Consider the following 21458-nt stretch of genomic DNA (forward strand, 5'->3'; position numbering starts at 1 on the left):
AAACCAGAATCAATTTATAAAAAAATTGTGTATGTATTTGTACATTTTAAAACTTCAGTCACCTGCAAAGTACTCTCCACTTGAATCAATGCATTTGCCCAAACATTTTTCCATTGCTCAAAACATTTTTTAAACTCATCGTCGTTGATGCCTTTAGTATTTTGGCCTTTTTTGTTTCACCTCTTCAATATCAGCAAAACATTTTCCTTTCCAGTCTTTTTTCATTCGAAGAAATAAAAAAAAGGTTGCAGGGGGCAAGATCGGGTGACTACGGTGGGTGAAACAAAGGTATCATGTTGTTTTAGGCTAAAAATTGCTTAACACACATCGCTGTGTGGGCAGGTGCGTTAGTCTCTCTGGTTAACGGCAAACACTCGGAGCACAAATTTTGCTGCAACTCATTTCATGCCCAAGTCCTCGTTTAAAATTCGTTGACAGGAATTCCATGAAATCCCAGTCCACTCCACATTCATCGATGGTCTGACGGTAATCTTCCAGAATGGCTTGACGAATTTTCATAACATTTTCCCCTGTTCAGGCGGTCCAAGGACGTCTTGAAAGAGCTTGATTGTCAATTGACATTTCACCTCGTTTGAAACTGGAGAGCCATTCAGAAACTTGTGTTTTACTCATGACAGCTTCCTTGTATGCTGTTTGTAGCATAACAACCATTTCTGCTGCATTTTTTCCAAAAAGAAAACAAAATTTTACAGCAGCACTTTGTTCGTGTGAATCAGCCATCACAAAAAATAGGCGAAAGATTGAATAACTCGTTGACAAAAAAAAATCACTGGAGTCAAACGCTACCTTCCTCCCGCAATGTCAGCAGACATACTGGCTCAGAATTGTTCTGCAAACATTCACCTAGCAGCGGAAGCCCATACTACACGTTCCCCGCCTTCTAGAAAATGATTCTGGTTACATTTGGGTACCCCCTCGTATTTATTAATAAAGTAAAAACTTCATGCTAATGGATTGCCAACAATACAAAGTTTTAAACGTGCAGCCAGTGCTCAAATCAGCATATACAGATAGACACAGATGTTATAATTGCTCAGAGAAAATTAAGGAACCAAAATTAGTCCAGCTCTGGTAAAAATGAAAGGTCCTCAATTGGATAAGATCTTATTGCAGAAGTAACCAGCTGGTTTACCAAATCCTCAGTTAATAAGGGAGAGTACTGATGCTCAAACTTCAGTTATGTACTAGTAAATACTAAATCCTCAATATGAGGTTCTGTTCAGCCAAATCTCGGTACATTCACAAACCAGGCTCTAGTATGTAGCTCCAAACTTGCATACACACTTATATAAATTACCATCCATAAATCAGGACTAAGAGGGATGACTGTGGGGATCATCTGTGTATTCCAGTGAACACACAAATCTGCGAATTAGCAGCTCCACCATTTTGTGAGTGACAGCAATCTCACTCCATGATAGTGCTGAATCTGCAGCTAACCACAGGATGTGATGACATACTATGTCTGTATTGCGCAAGGAACACGTCCATTAAGGTTTCTGCCTTAATCGTCATAATTTCATTACTTTTTGCAGTTTGAGCTGAAGAGTTTCAATCGTTTTCTTACATTGTAGATTGTGTATGAGGAACCTTAATTGGACATGTTAAACCGTAAGGTTTTTTGTCTATGGAATTATATATATATATATATATACACACACACACACACACACACACACACACACACACACACAAACAAGTGGGTATACGCATATAAGAATTGAACTGTTTACTACTTATACATTATGCTCCTCCAAATATTATACAATATAAAGAAGGACTGTTAATGAACTGACCCCAACTGGTAGTTTGACTCTAGATCAGCGTTTCCCAACCCTAGTCCTCAAGTACCCCTAACAGTGCAGGTGTTTCAGGTCACCAGTGAAATAATTAGTACCACCTGTGGATCTTTCAAAATGTGTCAGTCAGTGATGATTAATACCTGTGCTCCAGCAAAGACATATGGAAAACCTGCACTGTTAGGGGTACTTGATGACTAGGGTTGGGAAACACTGATCTAGATTGTAATGGAGAACTAAGCTGTATTATCTTATCTCTCAGAACAACTCTGCATTATTAGATCATCATTGTAGATTGTAAGCTCTCACAGACAGGGCCCTTCTTTGTGTTCTTCTTTTTCCTTGTGTTTTCCTGCTTACACTACCCTTTTCCCCTGCGTACCCATATTGGACTCCTTCTAATAAACCTCCTATTCAGCACTTCACTTCAGATGTTTCTGTGTCTCTGCAGCAATTATACAGTTCCCAGTTTGATATCAGTGGCAAAATAACCACTAGGAATCAGAAGATCAGATGTGGCAACAGTAATCCATAGACACTATCTGATGCACAACTCTTACATGTTTCTCCGCTTTCACCATGTAATTTCCTCAGAGAGATCATTGTGATTATTTTTCTATTGATATCAAACAAGGAACTGTCTAATTGCTGCAGGGACAGTGAGACATCTGACCACCACGGTGAAGTGCTGAATAGGAGGTGTATTAGAAAGCGCTCCAGATATGGATAAATAACGCAGCATGATTATGTAGTGGTATTATCTTGAACGGTCAGCATACAGAAGGACATCCAGATTGTGGGATATTTATTCGGATCTCTTTCTGAAGACTATACATCCTGTGCATACAATTGACTGATAATCGCTTTTTTCCACAGACAGAAATAGACTGTTATCATCACAATGCATAGAGTATATTGTTGCTATACATTGGACTGTTCATAACATTAGCATGTGCACAAATCTAGCTGAGTCAAAACTGTATTTTGCATACATTAATTAGGCATATGTAAAAAGCTTGCATCAAAAGTTTTAATATTTAATGCTCTAAGCACTCTCCTTTTTATTTATTGTCTAATCTGGGACACATAGCTATAAGAAGTATTTACCTAAATCTCACTTATACACATACATTTACATAGTTGCATTTTCTGACATGAGTGGGGCTTGTTATATGCCTTTTCTGCTCACAGAACAAGAAACTCAAATTTAAATGATCACATTCTAAAACTGGAAACAGCCTTTGTTCTTCTCGCTAATTAAATCCAGACAACATGTGTATAATATTTTGAGAAATGTTCATTTAAAAAAACCCAATAATAATAATAATAACAATAATAATAATAATATATTCCCATATTCCACAGCTATTAAATATTGTACAGACCTTATGACATCAATGGGAGAGCGCCTGCGCTTTTGCTCTCTCTCTGGTACTACGTGCCAAGTGAAGACAAGTCTCCAATCAAATCCTCCAATCTGAGGCTCACCAGCATTGCCCAGAAACTCAAATGTATGCCAATCAATTACATCAATCACCGGACAAACCACTGCAGTTTCCTTTTCCCGGATCCTGGGGAGGAAATGTTCAGATGCATAGTAACAACCAGGACACATCTCATGCTTCTGTCGTGTTACAAAACAAGACAAAACAGAACATCTACTTCTTTAATCATCAATTACCTAACATACCTACTTACATCAAGAAGTATCAACCTTGTGCAGGTCAATTGCACCATTTTGTTATGTATGTTTATATTCCGCTATCCTAACCATTGTAGTAAAGGAAAACTACAGTACGTGTCTGTCAAAATCTCCCCAAGCCTTAATAACTGCCTAAATTTGATACATTTTAAATCAAATTTCTATTATCTTCACATGAATTATAAATTATTTTACTTTATCTGTACCTCTATGTAAATCCAAAAGGGGATAGTTAAATAACAAACAGCAAATTATTCCTGCTGGCTAAATTAGGTATAGCTGGAACTTGGATGGCAATAGAAGACTGGATAATACTGGTAAATGAGCCGGTTGAACAGGTTTACGTATTCCAGCAGTAACTGTGTTCTAAAATTTGAGCAAATATGGAAAAGTTGTATTCACTCTAGATATGCGATAGGACTGAATGAATTCCTCCTGATCGAACATGCGGGCATCCAACACTTTATACTATTGTATGCGTAATAGATATTTAGACTTATTGTTTTTTATAATGGATTAGTTCGGAATTTGTTTAGATGGCAAGGTGTATCTCCTGCGTCTGTGCATATTAATCATTCAGTTATATACTATGTGCGTATGTAGTATCACCTTGGTTTGCATTGCTATTTTATTGAAAGACAAATGTTCTATGTAGCCGTCTGTAACCTTGTGAAAAAAACAATAAAATAAACTTAATGGAACCTCCTGCCTCTTCTACCCTCTGGAATCCATAGATTGATCTGGAAACTAGCTGGCCACATTCTTACTATAGCTAGATGCCTGATCGCCCTGAATTGTAAAAAAAACAGCCATAATTACTAATGTCAGTTGTATAAATTTGAGCATATCAACAGTATAATCCATTATTGTCTGAATCAATTATTGTCTGTTTGGCAAGCCTGGATTGATTCTTTAGATCCACTTCTCTTCTAGTAACTAATTAGAAGCATGTTTTGAGAGCTTAACATCTCCCTTCATTCATGTTTCCTTACTGCCTTTTCTTCTTCTCTATATCTCCCTGTCCATCCCTTTAATAACATTCCTTTGTATTCCTTCCTTTTTCTCTTTCCTCCCTAGACCACTCCTCATTTAGTGCGACATGTTTCCCTTCTTTTATTCTATTCCTCCCCCCTTTCCAAATGTTCTATAAAATACTATACTAAATAAATACTAAACTTAATGGGAAAAAAAAACAGTTTTTTCTGATAGTACTTCTCACTTGTGGTTATGTAGAACATTTCACTGGCATGGTCAATGAAGAAAAATTCAAAATTTTGATAATTAGTCCATCTAAAATATGGTGTTAATATAATATTGCTGTTTACATGTTCTTTAACATATTGTACTTTAAATATTGTACCTTTCCATTAGTGGTTCCAACCACCCTACATGGCACTCACAATGGCAATCAAGGAAAGTTAAAACTTCTCCTGTGGCTATGGAAGCTCCAAGGAGACGTGCTCGCACTAGACCTTCTCTCTTGGTAGCTCGTATAAGCCGTACCTTCTTCAGACCGGAAACATATTTTTCCAAGCTCTCCTTCAAGTGTTCTATAGGCACAATAACAAAAATGCTACTGTTATAATGAAAAAGATGCAATATTCTCAGACACAAATCTGTCTAACAAATGTGTGCGTATGCAAACCCAATTACGTGCAAAACTGCACAGACATAGGTTGAATACTCACAGACATATTTGCAAAAGTTTCTGCACCATGAAGCAAAATATTTAACATTTCATTTAACCTTGGCAATGAATGGAGTATAATCCATTATTAAGTTGCTCCATGTTGTGTCCCAGACAAGTTCAAAAAGCAAAGTCTTGTGTGTATAAAAAGCGTTTCCTTTATATAATAAATACATCTATATCTCAAATACATTCAACTTTGTCCAGATCTTGGAATACTTATGTACCTATTTCCAACTGAAGTAGCTCTTGCATACAAAATACTTTTGAGAGCCCTTTCACATAATACCTGGTTTTGCTATAGCAATCATACTATGTAGTGGTCTGACAGAAATTTAGGATAGCTCCCCTTAATCAGCACAACTGAATTGGTACAGGAAGTATTGAGAGCAGAGAAGAACTACACTCACCAAGATATGTCATTATTTCCAATTATTGAAACCGGAGACTATATAAGGTTATATATTATTAAATGCTCTGCTTTTGTATTATTTCTTTTTATCCAGAGCTTTCCTAAAGTGGATCTTGTAGGATCTCTTTATAAAAAGGCTTGAATACTATACACTATATGGACAAAAGTATTCGGACACTTGACCATTACACGAACAGGGACTGTAATGACATGATTTCCAAATACATATACTTTAATATGGAGTTGGTCCCCCTTTTGCAGCAGTAACAACTTCCACTCTTCTTGGAAGGCTTTCCACAAGATGTTGGATTGTTTCTGTGTCTATTCATTCTGTAGAGAATTTATGAGGTCAGACACCTCGTTGAACGAGAAGGCCTGGCTCACAATCTTCGTTCCAATTCATCCCAAAGGTGTTCGATGGGGTTGAGGTGAGGGCTCTGTCGCGCCAGTCAAGTTCTTCCGCACCAAACTCATTAAACTATGTCTTTGTAGTCCTTGCTTTGTGCACTTGGGCACAGTCATGGTAGAATAGAAAAACGCCTTCCCCAAACTATTGCCACAAAGTTGGAAGCTAGCATTGTTCAAAATTACTTGGTATGCTGAAGCATTAAGATTGCCCTTCACTGTAAATAAGGGGCCTAACCCAAACGCTGAAAAACAGCCCCATACCATTATCCTTCCTCCACCAAACGTCACAGGTGACATAATGCAGCCAGGGGGGTAATGTTCTTCTGGCATTCGCCAAACCCAGACTCGCCCATCTGACTGCCAAACAGAGAGGCGTGATTCGTCACTCCACACAACATGTTTCCACTGCTCCACAGTACAGTGTTGGTGTGCTTTACACCACTCCATCCGACGCTTGTCATTGGTCTAGGTGATGTGAGGCTTGCGTGCAGCTGCTAGGCCATGGAAACCCATTCCATTAAGCTCCCACTGCACAGTTTTTATGCTTACATTAATGCCAGTGGAAGTTTGGAACTCTTTAGCTATGAATCAGCAGAGCGTTGGCCACTTTTACGCACCATGCACCTTAGCAGTTGTTAATCCCTCTCTGTGATTTTACATGGTCTTTTGCTTCCTGCCTGAGTTACTGTTGTTCCTAAACGCTTCCACTTTCTAATAATATCACTTACAGTTGACCGTGGAATATCCAGCAGGGATGAAATGTCACAAACTGTCTTATTGCAAAGTGGATTCTTTTCACAGTACCACACTGAAGTTACTGAGCTCTTCAGAGTGACCCATTTTGTATTACAAATGTTTGCAGATGGAGACTGCATGGCTAGGTGAAAGGTGAAATAAGGAAATAGCGCAGGGCGCTTATTTATATAATTGCACATGCATTTATTTTTTATATTGTGTATATTTTGACATAGAAAATCGTTATTTCTGAGACCAGGTTAGAAAATGTGTTTTTTTTCTGTTTAGCCTTTCTAGAGGAAATGCAATATGTCTGATCTATATATCTGATACAATGAGCAGTTGTTTACAAAGCCTTTGGTGTATTGTGATGTGGGGAATTGGCTTGTTTGGGTTTGTGTTGTTCTGTGGCAATGTGTATTCGGCGACTGTCTGAAGAAGGTATTCAAGTCAGTTAGACCTTTTTACTTGCTAGTATATATCACAGCAAGGAATTTCATAGTGAAGTGTAAATATTATTGGCTTTGCAATGCATGTAAATCCATGTTTGTGTAAACAGGTTATATCCTGATGCTAAAAATAGACTGTGTCTAAACTGTATAAAGGACACTAGCTTGTATTGGAAACTTGTTCTTCTTCTAAATTTTCATCTGACCTGATCACTGGTACCTCCAACCAGTGTGAGAGCAAATAAACATCACTTGCTGCAAAGACCTGCGTGAAAACATCTTCAGTATTGCTTTGACCTGCAGATTAGACCCTAAATCTAATCTATACTTTGGCTGTCTCTGAGATTTGGACCCAAGCTTTCCGGTACCACCGCTCTGCCTGCTACCCATGCAGCCCTGGTCAGTGTGATAGGCCAGGGTGGATCCATCCACAGCTTCCCTGATCCATAGTAAGAGGTCATGAGTACTAGCCCAGGTACACCAGCAACAAGATAAACTAGCAGCGTCAGTTACCCAGAAGAAACCCCGGTTCTGGATGCCGGTAAGGAGTCCAGTGGTTGCAGCCTTTGTAAGCCCCTCCTACTGCGGCAAGAGGGCACATTTGGGATAATGAAAGGGAACGGTGGCAAAGTTAGTTCAGCCGGTTCCCAGCAACAACAGACAGGGTGGCATAGGTGGTCCATCCTGTCACAAGTACCAACATTCTTGATTGGAAAATTTGGAAAAATGAAGCCACATACTGATCCAACAAAAACACTCCTTGATCTGTCTATGCTGTGTAAAACCATGCCCCCTCTGAACACCATAAAATAAGAATGTCACATGAAAACTGGAACTGTTGGCAGACACAAGACAGCATATAATAAAATGTTACAAAATGAAGATTAAAACAGTACAAAAGTGCATTTGTGTTTTGTTCCTTATATACTGTAATTTCAATCTTCTTGAAGGAGATGGTTTTTCACACCTATGTTTGCAAATGGTAATAAATCAAAATGTTTAGTCTTCAGGTAGAATAGAAGTATGCTGAAGCAATGTTCACAGGCGATGAATTTGTATCCAACCATTTTCATAACCAATGACACAACACCAGATGCTATGCATGAAAACAAGTGCAAAAATGGGAAGAAACAAAGTCTCATGCATTCTAATTAAAATGTATTAAACATAAAACTAAAACTAATCCTATTTATAAAACAGGTTATATTAGCAAAGTCCTAAAAATTAAATCGGATCCTGTACTTATGCGGACTGCAGATTTCCTGTTGGCATAACAAACAAACAAAAAATAATTAAAATAAACAAACCACAGCAGACTCAAATGTATAGACTCATTTGTGTGAAAAGCTCAGGAGTCAAATATGCTGCACAAAAAAAGTGCACTTATGTATAAATATTGAGTTGTACATATCTTATATACATGAGACCACATGAGGATACATTTAAAGTTTATCATGATATACTTTAAGTGCATCATCATGGCAAGGGGTTGTAGGGAGGAGCCCTAGTGCTTTAAGCACCAGGCTGTTTTTTTTCTACAGTGAGGGGTCTCATTCTCCCGGGAAATTCAGCCACATACTGAACAAGTTAGGGCTGTGTGATATTATGACAGAGGAACCACAAGCTGCAGGTTGCTGTGTTACAGTGTCACTAGCCAAGTCTGTCATAGCTTATTGCTGGTAATGGCATATTTGGGGAACTTCACCCTGCTTGGTGCCCCAAAAATGCCGCTACCAGTCTAGTCTATGAGTACTGGAATTACTTTGACTGTGGGAGTCTTTTTTTTATTAAGTCTGTGGCTGTCTCAAACTTCAAATACAGAGCAAATATATGAACATACCTTTATGTACTTGCCTTGCTTTGAAAAACCCCTTTCCTCACCCGTTCTGCCTCTTCACACATAAGGAATTAAGAGCAAGCATACCGCCCAACATGTGTCACCACCAGTGAGACGGGGGCGAAGTGGGGGAGGGGGACTGGGCACATCACAACAGGGGGCATGGCCATGCCCCAAGAGGGCTGTCTAATGCTGTAAAGTGCTAGGCTGCCCGCTACATACCTCCCTTCCCCCAACATTCACACCCTTGGGACGAACATACAGTTGGGACTGTCCCGCTGATATTGGAAAAATTTGGGAGGTTTGAGTAAGGGATGCGCAAATTATTTTATATGATTGCAGGGAGGCAGTGGGCCTTATGTTCAACTCTAAGTGCAAGAAATTACAGGACGTTTTACATGTAAAATTTAAATGAACTCTTATTTTACACAAGGATGGCCATTAAGTGTAGGGGTAAAAGATTTTTGTTTATCTTTTCATAGACCATGACTGATTAAAAGAAATTACCACTTCATGCTATCACCTATAAGTGTCTTTGTACAAACAATAATAATGCTTCTTTTACCTTTATCACTATAATCATCTACAATAATAATTTCCTCCAGGAGGATGTCTGGGGATGTTTCCAGGACACTGTGGACTGTCCGTAGGAGTGTTGACCAGGCTTCATTGTAAAAGGCAATGACCACAGACGTTCTAGGCAACTTGTAATAGTCATATTTCACCGTTTTACACCTGTAAACAGAAAAATGCTTAGTAACGCTGTGACTTTAATGCAATTATTTTGAATCATATTGGATGCTGGTATCATGCTATATCATTTTTTAAACAAGATAATATTTTTCCCCATGTTTTAGATCATAAAAATATTTACTTACCTGACAGCAGAAGTAGTTTACAAGTAGCCATCAGATTTAAACAAAAATCATTCCGCCTGATCATAATCAAGATCAGCAACAAAATAGTTGTCTTCCACAACCATTATTTCTGATGTCTCAATTTGTACAAAATTGTCATTTGGTGTTAAACGTTCTTTTTCAATCATTTTATTTGACCATACCAGTTATTAGTATGTATTAATTTACAAAACAATAAAACTTTTACTTAAATAGCAATGCTAACACTTTTCAGAGTGGAAACAAATCTGTAACTGCTCATGTAACAGAGAAGCTTTTAATTTCAACCAAGACACTATTTAAAAGAATAATCAGGTGACTCAATTACACCTGTGTTAATGGATTTATCTAACAATGCCTTGTTTTCCAGCCCACAGCGACCTGTGACTCCCAGCTGCTGTTTCACACCAGCACTGCCAGAACATAACACAAAGCCTTCACCTTGACTGCTTCTTATTTCTGGAAGGTAATTTAGGAATTAAAAACTATGCGGGCACACAAGTACGCTTAGCTGCCACCTCAGGCATAACAAGGAGAATGCCCAGGTTCAGGTTTTTGAAACTTTCCACCTAATATGACTGAGTTCTGTTGCCTCTTCGTTCATTTGAAAATTTTCAATCTTTCTCCTAAAATATAGCTCATCATTTTATTCTGTTTTAAATGCTTAGGACTACTGCAATAATTGCCAATTACTGTCACTTATAAATACTTAAAACACTGTATTTGTGAACTTGTATTCAGTATTTTGGGACCTGTCCCCTTGAAACTTGTTGCTACAATCATGGCACAAAGTTTTGAGAATGAGATAAATATTATTTATCACAAAGTCTGCTGCCTCAGTTTTTATAATGGCAATTTGCATATACTCCAGAATATCATGAAGAGTGAACAGATGAATTGCAATTAATTTCAAAGTCCCTTTTTGCCATGACAATGAACTTTATCCCTAAAAACAACATTTCTACTGCATTTCAGCCCTGCCACAAAAGGACCAGCTGACATCAGGTCAGTGATTCTCTCGTTAACAAAGGTGAGAGTGTTGACAAGGTTGGAGATCACTAGGTCATGCTGACTGAGTTAGAATGACAGAGTGGAAGCTTTAAAAGGAGGACGGTGCTTGAAATCATTGTTCTACCTCTTAACCATCGTTATCTGCAAGGAAACACGTGCAGTCATCATTGCTTTGCACAAAAAGGGCTTCACAGGCAGGGGATATTGCTGCTGGTAAGATTACATCTACATCAACCATTTATCGGATGATCAAGAACTTCAAGGAGAGAGGTTCAATAATTGTGAAGAAGGCTTCAGGATGTCCAAGAACGTCCATCAAGGGCCAGGACCGTCTTCTACAGTTGATTCAGTTGCGAGATCGGGGCACCACCAGTGCAGAACTTGCTAAGGAAAGGCTGCAGGCAGGTCTGAGTGCATTTACACGCACAATGAGGCAAAATACTGTCGCTAGTGCCATGTGTGCCAGGTTGATGGGAAGTCTGGTGATGTAGGGAGGGCCCCTCTCATTTCACTGCCCGTCTCTCACATCAGAACCCTTTGAGTGCCATTCCCAGTAGCTCAGGGAAAGAGTACATTCTGTGCCTGAGTCATCAAGGAGAGCAAAGCATAAAAAAGAAGTAACTTTGCATCTGGGCAAAACCATGTTGCTTTGGAGGGGGAGATAAATTTAAAATGTGATGGCAGATTTAGGGTTAGTGCATGTCCTAGATTAACTGTAAATTTCAGTGTAAAAATAAAGCAAGAATTTGCATGCTACATGAAAAATCAGCCAGTATTTACCTATGTGCAAAATAATAAACTAATTTGCACCCCTTGCAGTAAAACATGGTTTGTTCCAGAGAACATTTACTCCTTTTTTTTTGCCTTAACGACTCCGGCCCTCTGACTGTACTGGATTAAGATACTAGGTACCTAGAAGCAGTAGCTCTTTCCTCCATTTGCTTAGACAAAGTAGCAGATGCCCTTATCTGAATAAGGAACTTTGAATATTAGAGATTAACAGATTATTTTGATTTGAATTAGAGACCTGTTTTATTACTAGCTTACTTAGCTGGATTCTGGATCACAGCCAGTTCTGCTGCACACTTCAAAGACTTTTATATGGAATTTATTAGGTCTGGCCAGTACCTGTTTTTATGTTATTGAATTATCATTTGTAATTTTTTTATTTCTTTTATACTTGTGAAGCTATCAAATGCTGCTTACATTGATACATTTGCACCTAGGTATTTGTATATATTTACCCTATTTGAGTTTTTGGTCATGGCCTTTGGAAAGAAAAATTCCCCTGCGTCCTTCCAGCACCTGGTCAATGACCTGCTAGAGAGTCAGAAGCGACATGCAGTTGCCTACCTGTATGACAATGCGGTGTTCAGTCAGACCTGGAAGGAGTACCTGATCCATCGGAATACTGTGTTAGGCCGAACTACTGAGGCAGGTCTGACTATGAAGCCAGAGAAGTGCCAGCTTGGCATGCGTGAAGTGCAGTGCTTGGGGCACTGTGTAGGGGGAGGTACCTTCCGCCAAGAGCCGGGCAAGGTAGAGGCTATCACGGCATAGCCGATCCCTACCACGAAAAAGCAGGTCATGTCTTTCTTAGGTACAGCCGGGTATTAATCGAAAATTTGTGCCCCATTATAGCATCCTAGCCAAACCTCCGACTGATTTAGCAAAAAAGAAATTACCACAGGTGGTTAATTGGACAGAGGATTGTGAAAATGCATTTACAGCTCTGAAATCTGCTTTGGTCCAGTCTCCTGTTCTACAGGCCCCAGATTTCAAACGGAGGTTTATAGTACAGACCGACTCATCTAACTATGGACTAGGAGCTGTCCTTAGCCAGGTGACAGCGCAGAGGGAGGAGCACCCTATTATTATCCTAAGTAGAAAACTACTCCCCTGGGAGGTGGCTTATACTACCATTGAACGAGACTGCCTAGCCATTGTGTGGGCACTTCAAAAGCTACAGCCCTATCTGTATGGATGGCATTTCACCATTATTACAGAACATGATCCGCTAAGCTGACTGAATAGAGTTTGTGAGGAGAATGGAAAGCTGCTACGATGGAATTTCATTTTGCAGCAATATAACTTCACCATTAAACACCAGAAGGGCGCAGAACATGGAAACGCAGATGGCCTCTCACGCTAAGGGGCAGAAGTGGTGAATGGGCAGGAGAGACAGTGGCAGGTCACAGTTCTCCGTGCCCTAGTTAAGGGGAGGTGTGACGAAATTTAGTATATCTAATGACTAATTGCTATTTTCTGTTGAATTTATGTATAACACTGTGAATATTTTATGTAACTTTTTAAAGTGTATTTTGTTAACTGACCTGAGTCTGACCTAGGCAAATGTCAATGGTCTTGTGAAAGTAGCCAGGCCCAAATAAATTTCTGAGTAGTTTGTGTATGCAGAGGAGTTAGACTTAGCCGAGCCCAACGAAAAGCAGAGGTGAGACTTCAAGGTCCTGTGGACATTCTGATCTCAGCTCACTTCAAAAGCCCTGAGACATTTGGGAGATCAGTCTGACTTTACCGACAGCTAAATTCCTAAGGTGGGGATGAAGAGCCAACATGAAATGGCTTAAAATCAGACATCAGATTGTGCATTTCAAGAGGGATCTATCAAGACTGAAATGTTCCATACTTTCATTTGTGTTCCCTCACACACACAGCAAGTCTACCTCGTAAATAGTACTCTGATTTTATTTCCTATTTTATTTTCTGAAACTCATTTGTGCAACATTTTGAATGTCTTGTTATTAATATTTGTAAATAAACCTTGGAAATATTTTTTAGATTAAACATATTTAATCTAGCGTATTTCCCCGTGATTCTTTGTGAACTTACTAGGATCATGCTATATGTGTATGTGATTTAAGTGTGAAACATTAATAAGTGGTTCTGGTGAATGTAAGGACACCATATTAAATCCTTTGTGGTGGCAGAAAAGGTGTATTAATTGTTAATTGTTAAGGTAAAACCAGTCATGGCCCGCTGTAGAGATTGCTGTATCTGGGACAGGCGGTGCGTTCGTGACAGCTACCATCAGTCCTGTGTCATGCCAACAGTGAAGTATCTTGAGACCATTCATGTGTGGAGTTGCTTCTCAGCCAAGAGAGTGGGCTCACAATTTTGCCTAAGAACAGAGCCATGACTAAAGAATGGTACTAAAACCAAGAACAGTTTGGTGACAAACAATGCCTTTGCAGCATGATGGAGCACCTTGCCATAAGGCAAAAATGATAACTACGTAGCTTGTGTATCAAAACATCAAAATTTTGGGTCCATGGCCAGAAAACTCCCCAGACCTTAATCCCATTGAGAACTTGTGGTCAATCCTCAAGAGGTGAGTGAACAAACAAAAACCCACAAATTCTGACAAACTCCAAGCATTGATTAGGCAAGAATGTGCGGCCATCTGTTAGTATGTGGCACAAAAGTTGATTGACAGAATGCCAGGGCGAATTGCAGACGTCTTCAAAAAGAAGGGTCAACACTGCAAATATTGACTAAACTTTGCATAAACTGAATGTAATTGTCAATAAAAGCATTTGACATTTATGAAATGCTTGTAATTTTACTTCAGTATACCATAGCAACATCTGACAAAAAAACACTGAAGCAGCAAACTTTTTGAAAATCAATACTTGTGTTATTCTCAAAACTTTTGCCCATGACTGTATATGCCTCAGAAACCCTACTTAGATTCTAACCTCTTTAGACAATGACCTCAATCGTAATATTGTTTTCACTGATTGCACTACTTACTCCTTGTAAATAAAACTGAGCAGAGCTGAGGTGACCTCCTTCACCCAAGAGGTGGCGGAAGATTTAGGCACACAAAAGAAGAGCAGAGCAGCATTCACACTACATGGTAATAAATACTCTTGTTACCGTGTATATGCACACAAGCAACACCCCAACTCGGAAATCAGCGGAAAAGAGGCAAATATGGAAGAAAGAGTGGAAATACACCACTCTTGCCTCCATTTATACCTTAATAAATAGTCTTATTACGATGTTCAAAAGACGGCAAGCTTACACTTAATACTTTCGCAAGCCGATTTCAAAATGCATACACAGTTTCTTTTCAATGGAGTTAGAAAGTCCTTTTGTGAGGAGAAAAAAAAATCTATATGCTCTGCCCCCTTCCACCCCTTTATCTCATTGAAAGAATACAATACATCAAGGCATACCTTCCGACTTTACAAGATCTCTAATCAGGAGCTTTGCGGGAAGATCTAATTTTTGCATGTGCGTGTATATCGTATTCAGCAGACTGTGCAGCAATATGCCCAGCCCCTGTCATGAGTAGATGCTAAATGTTGCAATCACTGCAAATGCTATCATTTTGGATCAATGCGGTCCTGGTACAAATGGGTACATCTGTGCAAAAAATAAGAGCATTACATTGCAAAACATCATTTGCACTGCAGGTTTGTACTTTCATAAATTACCTTTACTTTGCATCAGGGATTAATAACAAAGGATATGTGTACTTACACAGCAAAGAAAAAGGTATGTGAAAAATTCATATTCATTTTACTTATCACTTGCATACAATTGAGATGGGCATACAATGACAACCTTATTTTTACCAACACATTTATTAACTCACAAATTTTAAAAGCATGACCTTCATAAAGTATATTATATGGTAGGTGTAGAAGAGCTTTAGCAATTGTGGCATCCTCTCAAGGGGCCTCATGTACATTCAGACGCAAGTCCGACCTCCATGTGCAAAAAGCGCTTTTGACTGCTGTGCATGCGTAGTAGCCAAGGATCAGGCTCAGTATGCACTCAGACTGAAACTTATCTGCCCTTACACCTATCCACACTTAGAGAGGCAGAATGGGGGAGGTAGTGACCGAACCTAGCAATATAGGACGTGTTCATGCTCTTTACGTGCTATGCTGAATGGGAAGTAGCCACAGAGGAGACCCATCTGTTGCAGATGCTTTCTCCTGGTTCACCCAAATTTACTATTACCAGCACTAGGCTTTGCCAGCCTGGGCTGGTGGCAATATAGCATGGAAATCCTCAGCATGGGGTCCGTCTGCCACTTAAGTGTAACGTGCAAACCAACCCGTAATGCAGACAAAGAGACATGTTTAGCGAAGTATGTGTAATTTGCATAGTATTCTGAGTTGCATTGATCTAAAGATACGAGCCACTAGAAATCCTGTGTAAATTTGCAGGATGCTTACATTTGTAAATTACATCCAACTCTACATCAGGATCATACTGAGCAGTGTGTATTGTCCACTGTGTACATGAATCTATTTGTACTACAGCTAACTGCACAGGATTCCCACGTGAAAACTTAATCAGGTAAATCCTGTCCCACAGCCTAGATTAAGGAGGTTTGTTAGATTAAAGCAGATTGTTGAAAATCCTTCCAGTCAAGAGAAATTAAGGCAATGACATGTGAAGACGTACATCGAATAAGCACAATCAGGGCAGTGCATGTTCAGCACTGGACTCAGGTTGTTCAGTGGGAACAATCAAATAAGTCAAGAAACATGTAGACTTTTCATTGCTCATAAAATTTAAGTGTCACTTTGAAAGTATTGTACAGTTTTATATAGTCAACCAATTAAGAGAAGTAGCTGCATTGTTGCAACTGGGTGGAATTCAGATCCTACAGCATAATTCCTACCAGTAATGTATGTGCATTTCTATTTGATGTTTATAACAGGTTGACTATGGACAATCATCGATGAGTTAATATTACTATAACTTAACTAAAACTTTACTGTTTTAAACTAAAGCTCAACTAGTTTGACAAATAAGTAATTTGTCAATATTTTGGTTTATCAATTTCTATATGAAAAAAGGGTAAATTTTGGGAGTGGGAATAAAACTATATAAAGCTATTATTAATTATTTATTTATTTATTATCAAATGAATCTCTCAATCACAAATTAACAGGCATTTTTTGTATCAATATATAAAGCCAAAATTGAAAAAATCTGTCTTGTCTATTACACAATCTGTGTACTTCAGAGAAGAAACTACTGTATATACTCGAGTATAAGCCTACTTTTTCAGCACATTTTTTATGCTGAAAAAGCCCCCCTCGGCTTATACTCGAGTGAGTGCCTGTTCTCCGGTCCCTCAGCTCTTATCTTCCGCAGTGGAAGTTAAGGGCTAAAGAAAATCCCTCCCTCCCTACCAGGCACAGAGGATAGTAAATACAGGGGGACATATCCAGAGCTCCTCGTCAATGAGAAAGAGATGCAAGATGTGTGTACTGTACTAAAGACAGCCTAGTAGGAGACGGGCGCAGTACCTGGGGTGAGCAGTTTATCTAGTAATTATTAATGACAAACATATCCTCTCCAATATTTTCCAAATTGTGGCATCTGCTTTCCCATGTGAATGCTATATACACTATATATACACACAATATATACACCTTACTAATATGGTTGCTGATTTTTTGGTACATTTGGAGCCATTTTGGGAGCCTGAGTTTATTAAAAGAAGCAAGTAATTTCCCACCCTAGGCTTATACTCGAGTCAATAAGTTTTCTCAGTTTTTTGTGGTAAAATTAGGTGCCTCGGCTTATATTCGGGTCGACTTATACTCGAGTATATACGGTACTTAAATTTGTTGTAGCCTACATAGACTACATGACCAAACCTATGTGGACACCCCTTCTAATTAGTGTGCTTGCCCATTTCAGCCACACTTATTGTTAACATGTGCATAAAATCAAGCATAAAGTCAGGTAATCTCCATAGTCCAAAAGTAACAGTAGTCTACACTAAGGGCCTGAGTCATTAAGGATAGTAAGGCAAAAGAAGGAGTATATGTTCTCTGGGACAAACCATGTAACAAGGGTGCAAATTAATTTATTATTTTGCACATAAGTTAAATACTGGCTGTTTTTTCATCTAGCACACAAATGCTTGAAAGCTTTATTTTTACACTGAGATTTACAACTGATCTAGGACATGCCCTGCCCCAACTATAAATATGTCTCCACATTTTAAATTTACCTCCCCCTCCAATGGTTTTGCCCAGTTGCAAAGTTACCACCTTTTTATGCTTTGCTCTCCTTAATGACTCAGGCCCTAAGTGTTTTTCTCACAAAATGTTTAGAAAAAAACAAGACAGTTGAACAAACATTGAACAACAATTGAAGACCTCTAGAAATAATCTACATCTGCTGCATCTTTACTCTGCTACTTCTGATTGTACAGAGAATTACACTAGGTCAGTGGTTCCCAAACTTTTGCAGTTCGCGGCACCCTTAGAGTCTCTATAATTTTTTAAGGCACCCCTCCAAAATAATTACTGAGCAGTCCTGTTTTAGAAATAGTTGGGTCAAAAAATTCTAATAAGTATTTAGGTCAGGACAGAAATGCTTATTTAGTTGTATGCAAAAATGCCCCCTCTGCATCCAGATACTCTGCCCCCACTGCATCCAGACACTCTGCCCTCTCTCACCTCTCTCACGCTGTCCCCACTCCTCTGCCCTCTCTCACGCTGTCCCCCCTCTTCTGCCCTCTGTCTCCCTCCTGTCACGCTGTCCCCCTCCACTGCCCCTCTCAAGCTGTCCTCCTCCCCTGCCCACTGTCCCCCTCCTCTGCCCTCTGTCACGCTGTCCCAGCTCATCTGCCATGCTGTCCCCCTCATCTGCCCTCTGTCACGCTGTCCCAGCTCCTCTGTCCCCCTCCTCTGCCCTCTGTCATGCTGTCCCAGCTCCTTTTCCACGCTGACCTCCTCCTCTGCCCTCTGTCACGCTGTCCCAGCTCCTCTGCCCTCTGTCACGCTGTCCCAGCTCCTCTTCCACGCTGTCCTCCTCCTCCTCTGCCCTCTGTCACGCTGTCCCAGCTCCTCTGCCCTCTGTCACGCTGTCCCAGCTCCTCTGCCACGCTGTCCCCCTCCTGTCACGCTGTCACTCTCCTCTGTCCCCCTCCTGTCACGCTGTCCTTCTCCTCTGTCCCCCTCCTGTCACGCTGTCCCTCTCCTCTGTCCCCCTCCTGTCACGCTGTCACTCTCCTCTGTCCCCCTTCTGTCACACTGTCCGTCCCTCTACTCTGTCCCCCTCCTGTCACGCTGTCCCTCTCCTGTCACGCTGTTACTCTCCTCTGTCCCTCTCCTGTCACTCTCCTCTGTCCCCCTCCTGTCACGCTGTCCCTTTCCTCTGTTCCCCTCCTGTCACGCTGTCACTCTCCTCTGTCCCCCTCCTGTCACGCTGTCACTCTCCTCTGTCCCCCTCCTGTCACTCTCCTCTGTCCCCCTCCTGTCACTCTCCTGTCATGCTGTCACTCTCCTCTGTCCCCCTCCTGTCACGCTGTCCCTCTCCTCTGTCCCACTCCTGTCACTCTCCTCTGTCCCCCTCCTGTCACGCTGTCCCTCTCCTGTCCCCCTCCTGTCACGCTGTCACTCTCCTCTGTCCCCCTCCTGTCACTCTGTCCCTCTCCTCGGTCCCCCTCCTGTCACGCTGTCACTCTCCTCTGTCCCCCTCCTGTCACGCTGTCCCCCTCCTGTCACGCTGTCCCTCTCCTCTGTCCCCCTCCTGTCACGCTGTCCCTCTCCTCTGTCCCACTCCTGTCACTCTCCTCTGTCCCCCTCCTGTCACGCTGTCCCTCTTCTGTCCCCCTCCTGTCACGCTGTCACTCTCCTCTGTCCCCCTCCTGTCACTCTGTCCCTCTCCTCTGTCCCCCTCCTGTCACGCTGTCACTCTCCTCTGTCCCCCTCCTGTCACGCTGTCCCCCTCCTGTCACGCTGTCCCTCTCCTCTGTCCCCCTCCTGTCACGCTGTCCCTCTCCTCTGTCCCCCTCCTGTCACTCTCCTCTGTTCCCCTCCTGTCACTCTCCTCTGTCCCCCTTCTGTCACACTGTCCCTCTCCTCTGTCCCCCTCCTGTCACGCTGTCCCTCTCCTGTCACGCTGTCACTCTCCTCTGTCCCTCTCCTGTCACTCTCCTCTGTCCCCCTCCTGTCACGCTGTCCCTCTCCTCTGTCCCCCTCCTGTCACGCTGTCACTCTCCTCTGTCCCCCTCCTGTCACTCTCCTCTGTCCCCCTCCTGTCACGCTGTCACTCTCCTGTCATGCTGTCACTCTTCTCTGTCCCCCTCCTGTCACGCTGTCACTCTCCTCTGTCCCCCTCCTGTCACGCTGTCCCTCTCCTCTGCCCCCTCCTGTCACGCTGTCACTCTCCTCTGTCCCCCTCCTGTCACGCTGTCACTCTCCTCTGTCCCCCTCCTGTCACGCTGTCACTCTCCTCTGCCCTCTCTGCCGCGCGCCAGCCATAAAACAAACAAACACATACCAATCCGCCGGGCGCCGGGACCCAGCATCCTCCTTTCTCACGCAGCCTGTCACTGATATGACAGGCTGCGTGAGAGAGGATGATGCTGGGTCCCGGCGCCTGGCGGATTGGTAAGTGTTTCTGTTTGTTTGATTTTTTATGGCTGGCGCGCGGCACCCCTGAGACAGCGCCACGGCACCCCTGGGCGCCGCGGCACACAGTTTGGGAACCGCCGCACTAGGTAATTCTTTTAATTCCCACATTTGTTGCTATTTTCCTTCTAAATACCAATATTTGCCAAATTATTTTTCTTGCTTTCCTTTCGTAGCATTATCTTTAGAACTATATCCTCCTTAACCCTTCCTGCAACACACACCTCTGTCCACATTGCCCCTTCATTATTTCACTCCCCTCTAGTTAACACTCGTGAACTGTTTTCCTAATTAAAATCAATAGTTATAACAGACTCACCCTGTCGCCAGAAACTAAAAGAACACACATCTCACAATCATCTTTCCGATCTTTCTTCCTTCCTGCTTCTATTAGCTGGTGATATATCATATTATCCAATTCCCCCACACACATATATCTGACCAAAAATCAAGCAAACCTCAAACTCATTACCTGTCTCCCCTCTCTTCCAAAGTCCTTTAAATGTACCCTTTGGAATGCACGCTCTGTTTGTTACAAACTTACCTCCATACATGACCTCTACCTCTCAAAAAACCTCAACCTTATGGCAATAACAGAAACGTAGCTCATGCAATCAGACACTGCCTCACGTGCAGTCCTTTCACATGGTGGCCTCCATTTCACCCACACTCCCAGACCTGGAGGCAGACAAAGAGGTGGGGTTGAAGTACTTCTCTCCCCTCAGTGCACATCCACAGTTCTACCAAAAATGTCCCATCACTTACATTCACATCTTTTGAAGTACATACTGTTCGGATTTTTAACCCATTCTTTTTGTGTATCGCTGTGATCTATCGCCCCCTGAACCCCACCAACAATTTCTTGAACATTTCTCTGCATGGCTCCCTCACTTCTTATCTTCTGACATCCCCACCATCATGGGTGATTTCAACATCCCTATTGCTAATCCACGTTCTGATGCTGCTTAAAAACTGCTCTCTCTAACCTCCTTACTTGACCAGTGGTTTGAATCCGCTACTCATCAGGATGGCCACTGTCGGATCATCAGGTTATTAGTTACTTGCCCACTTGCAGCTCTCTA

General features: G+C 41.3%; 1 protein-coding gene across 1 annotated transcript in view; it reads right to left on the reverse strand.

The window, feature by feature from the left end:
* The window catches only part of GALNT12 (polypeptide N-acetylgalactosaminyltransferase 12), a 77477-nt gene that overhangs the window by 45077 nt on the left and 10942 nt on the right, over positions 1 to 21458 (reverse strand). The window contains exons 2-4 of the mRNA XM_075212835.1: positions 9616 to 9785; positions 4883 to 5072; positions 3206 to 3391 (exon numbers count right to left, since the gene is read on the reverse strand). Coding sequence (XP_075068936.1) covers positions 3206 to 3391; positions 4883 to 5072; positions 9616 to 9785 — 546 coding nt within the window. The remainder of the gene's footprint in view (positions 1 to 3205; positions 3392 to 4882; positions 5073 to 9615; positions 9786 to 21458) is intronic.

This window comes from Mixophyes fleayi, chromosome 5, assembly GCF_038048845.1.
Source record: "Mixophyes fleayi isolate aMixFle1 chromosome 5, aMixFle1.hap1, whole genome shotgun sequence".
NCBI classification, from domain to species: Eukaryota; Metazoa; Chordata; class Amphibia; order Anura; family Limnodynastidae; genus Mixophyes; species Mixophyes fleayi.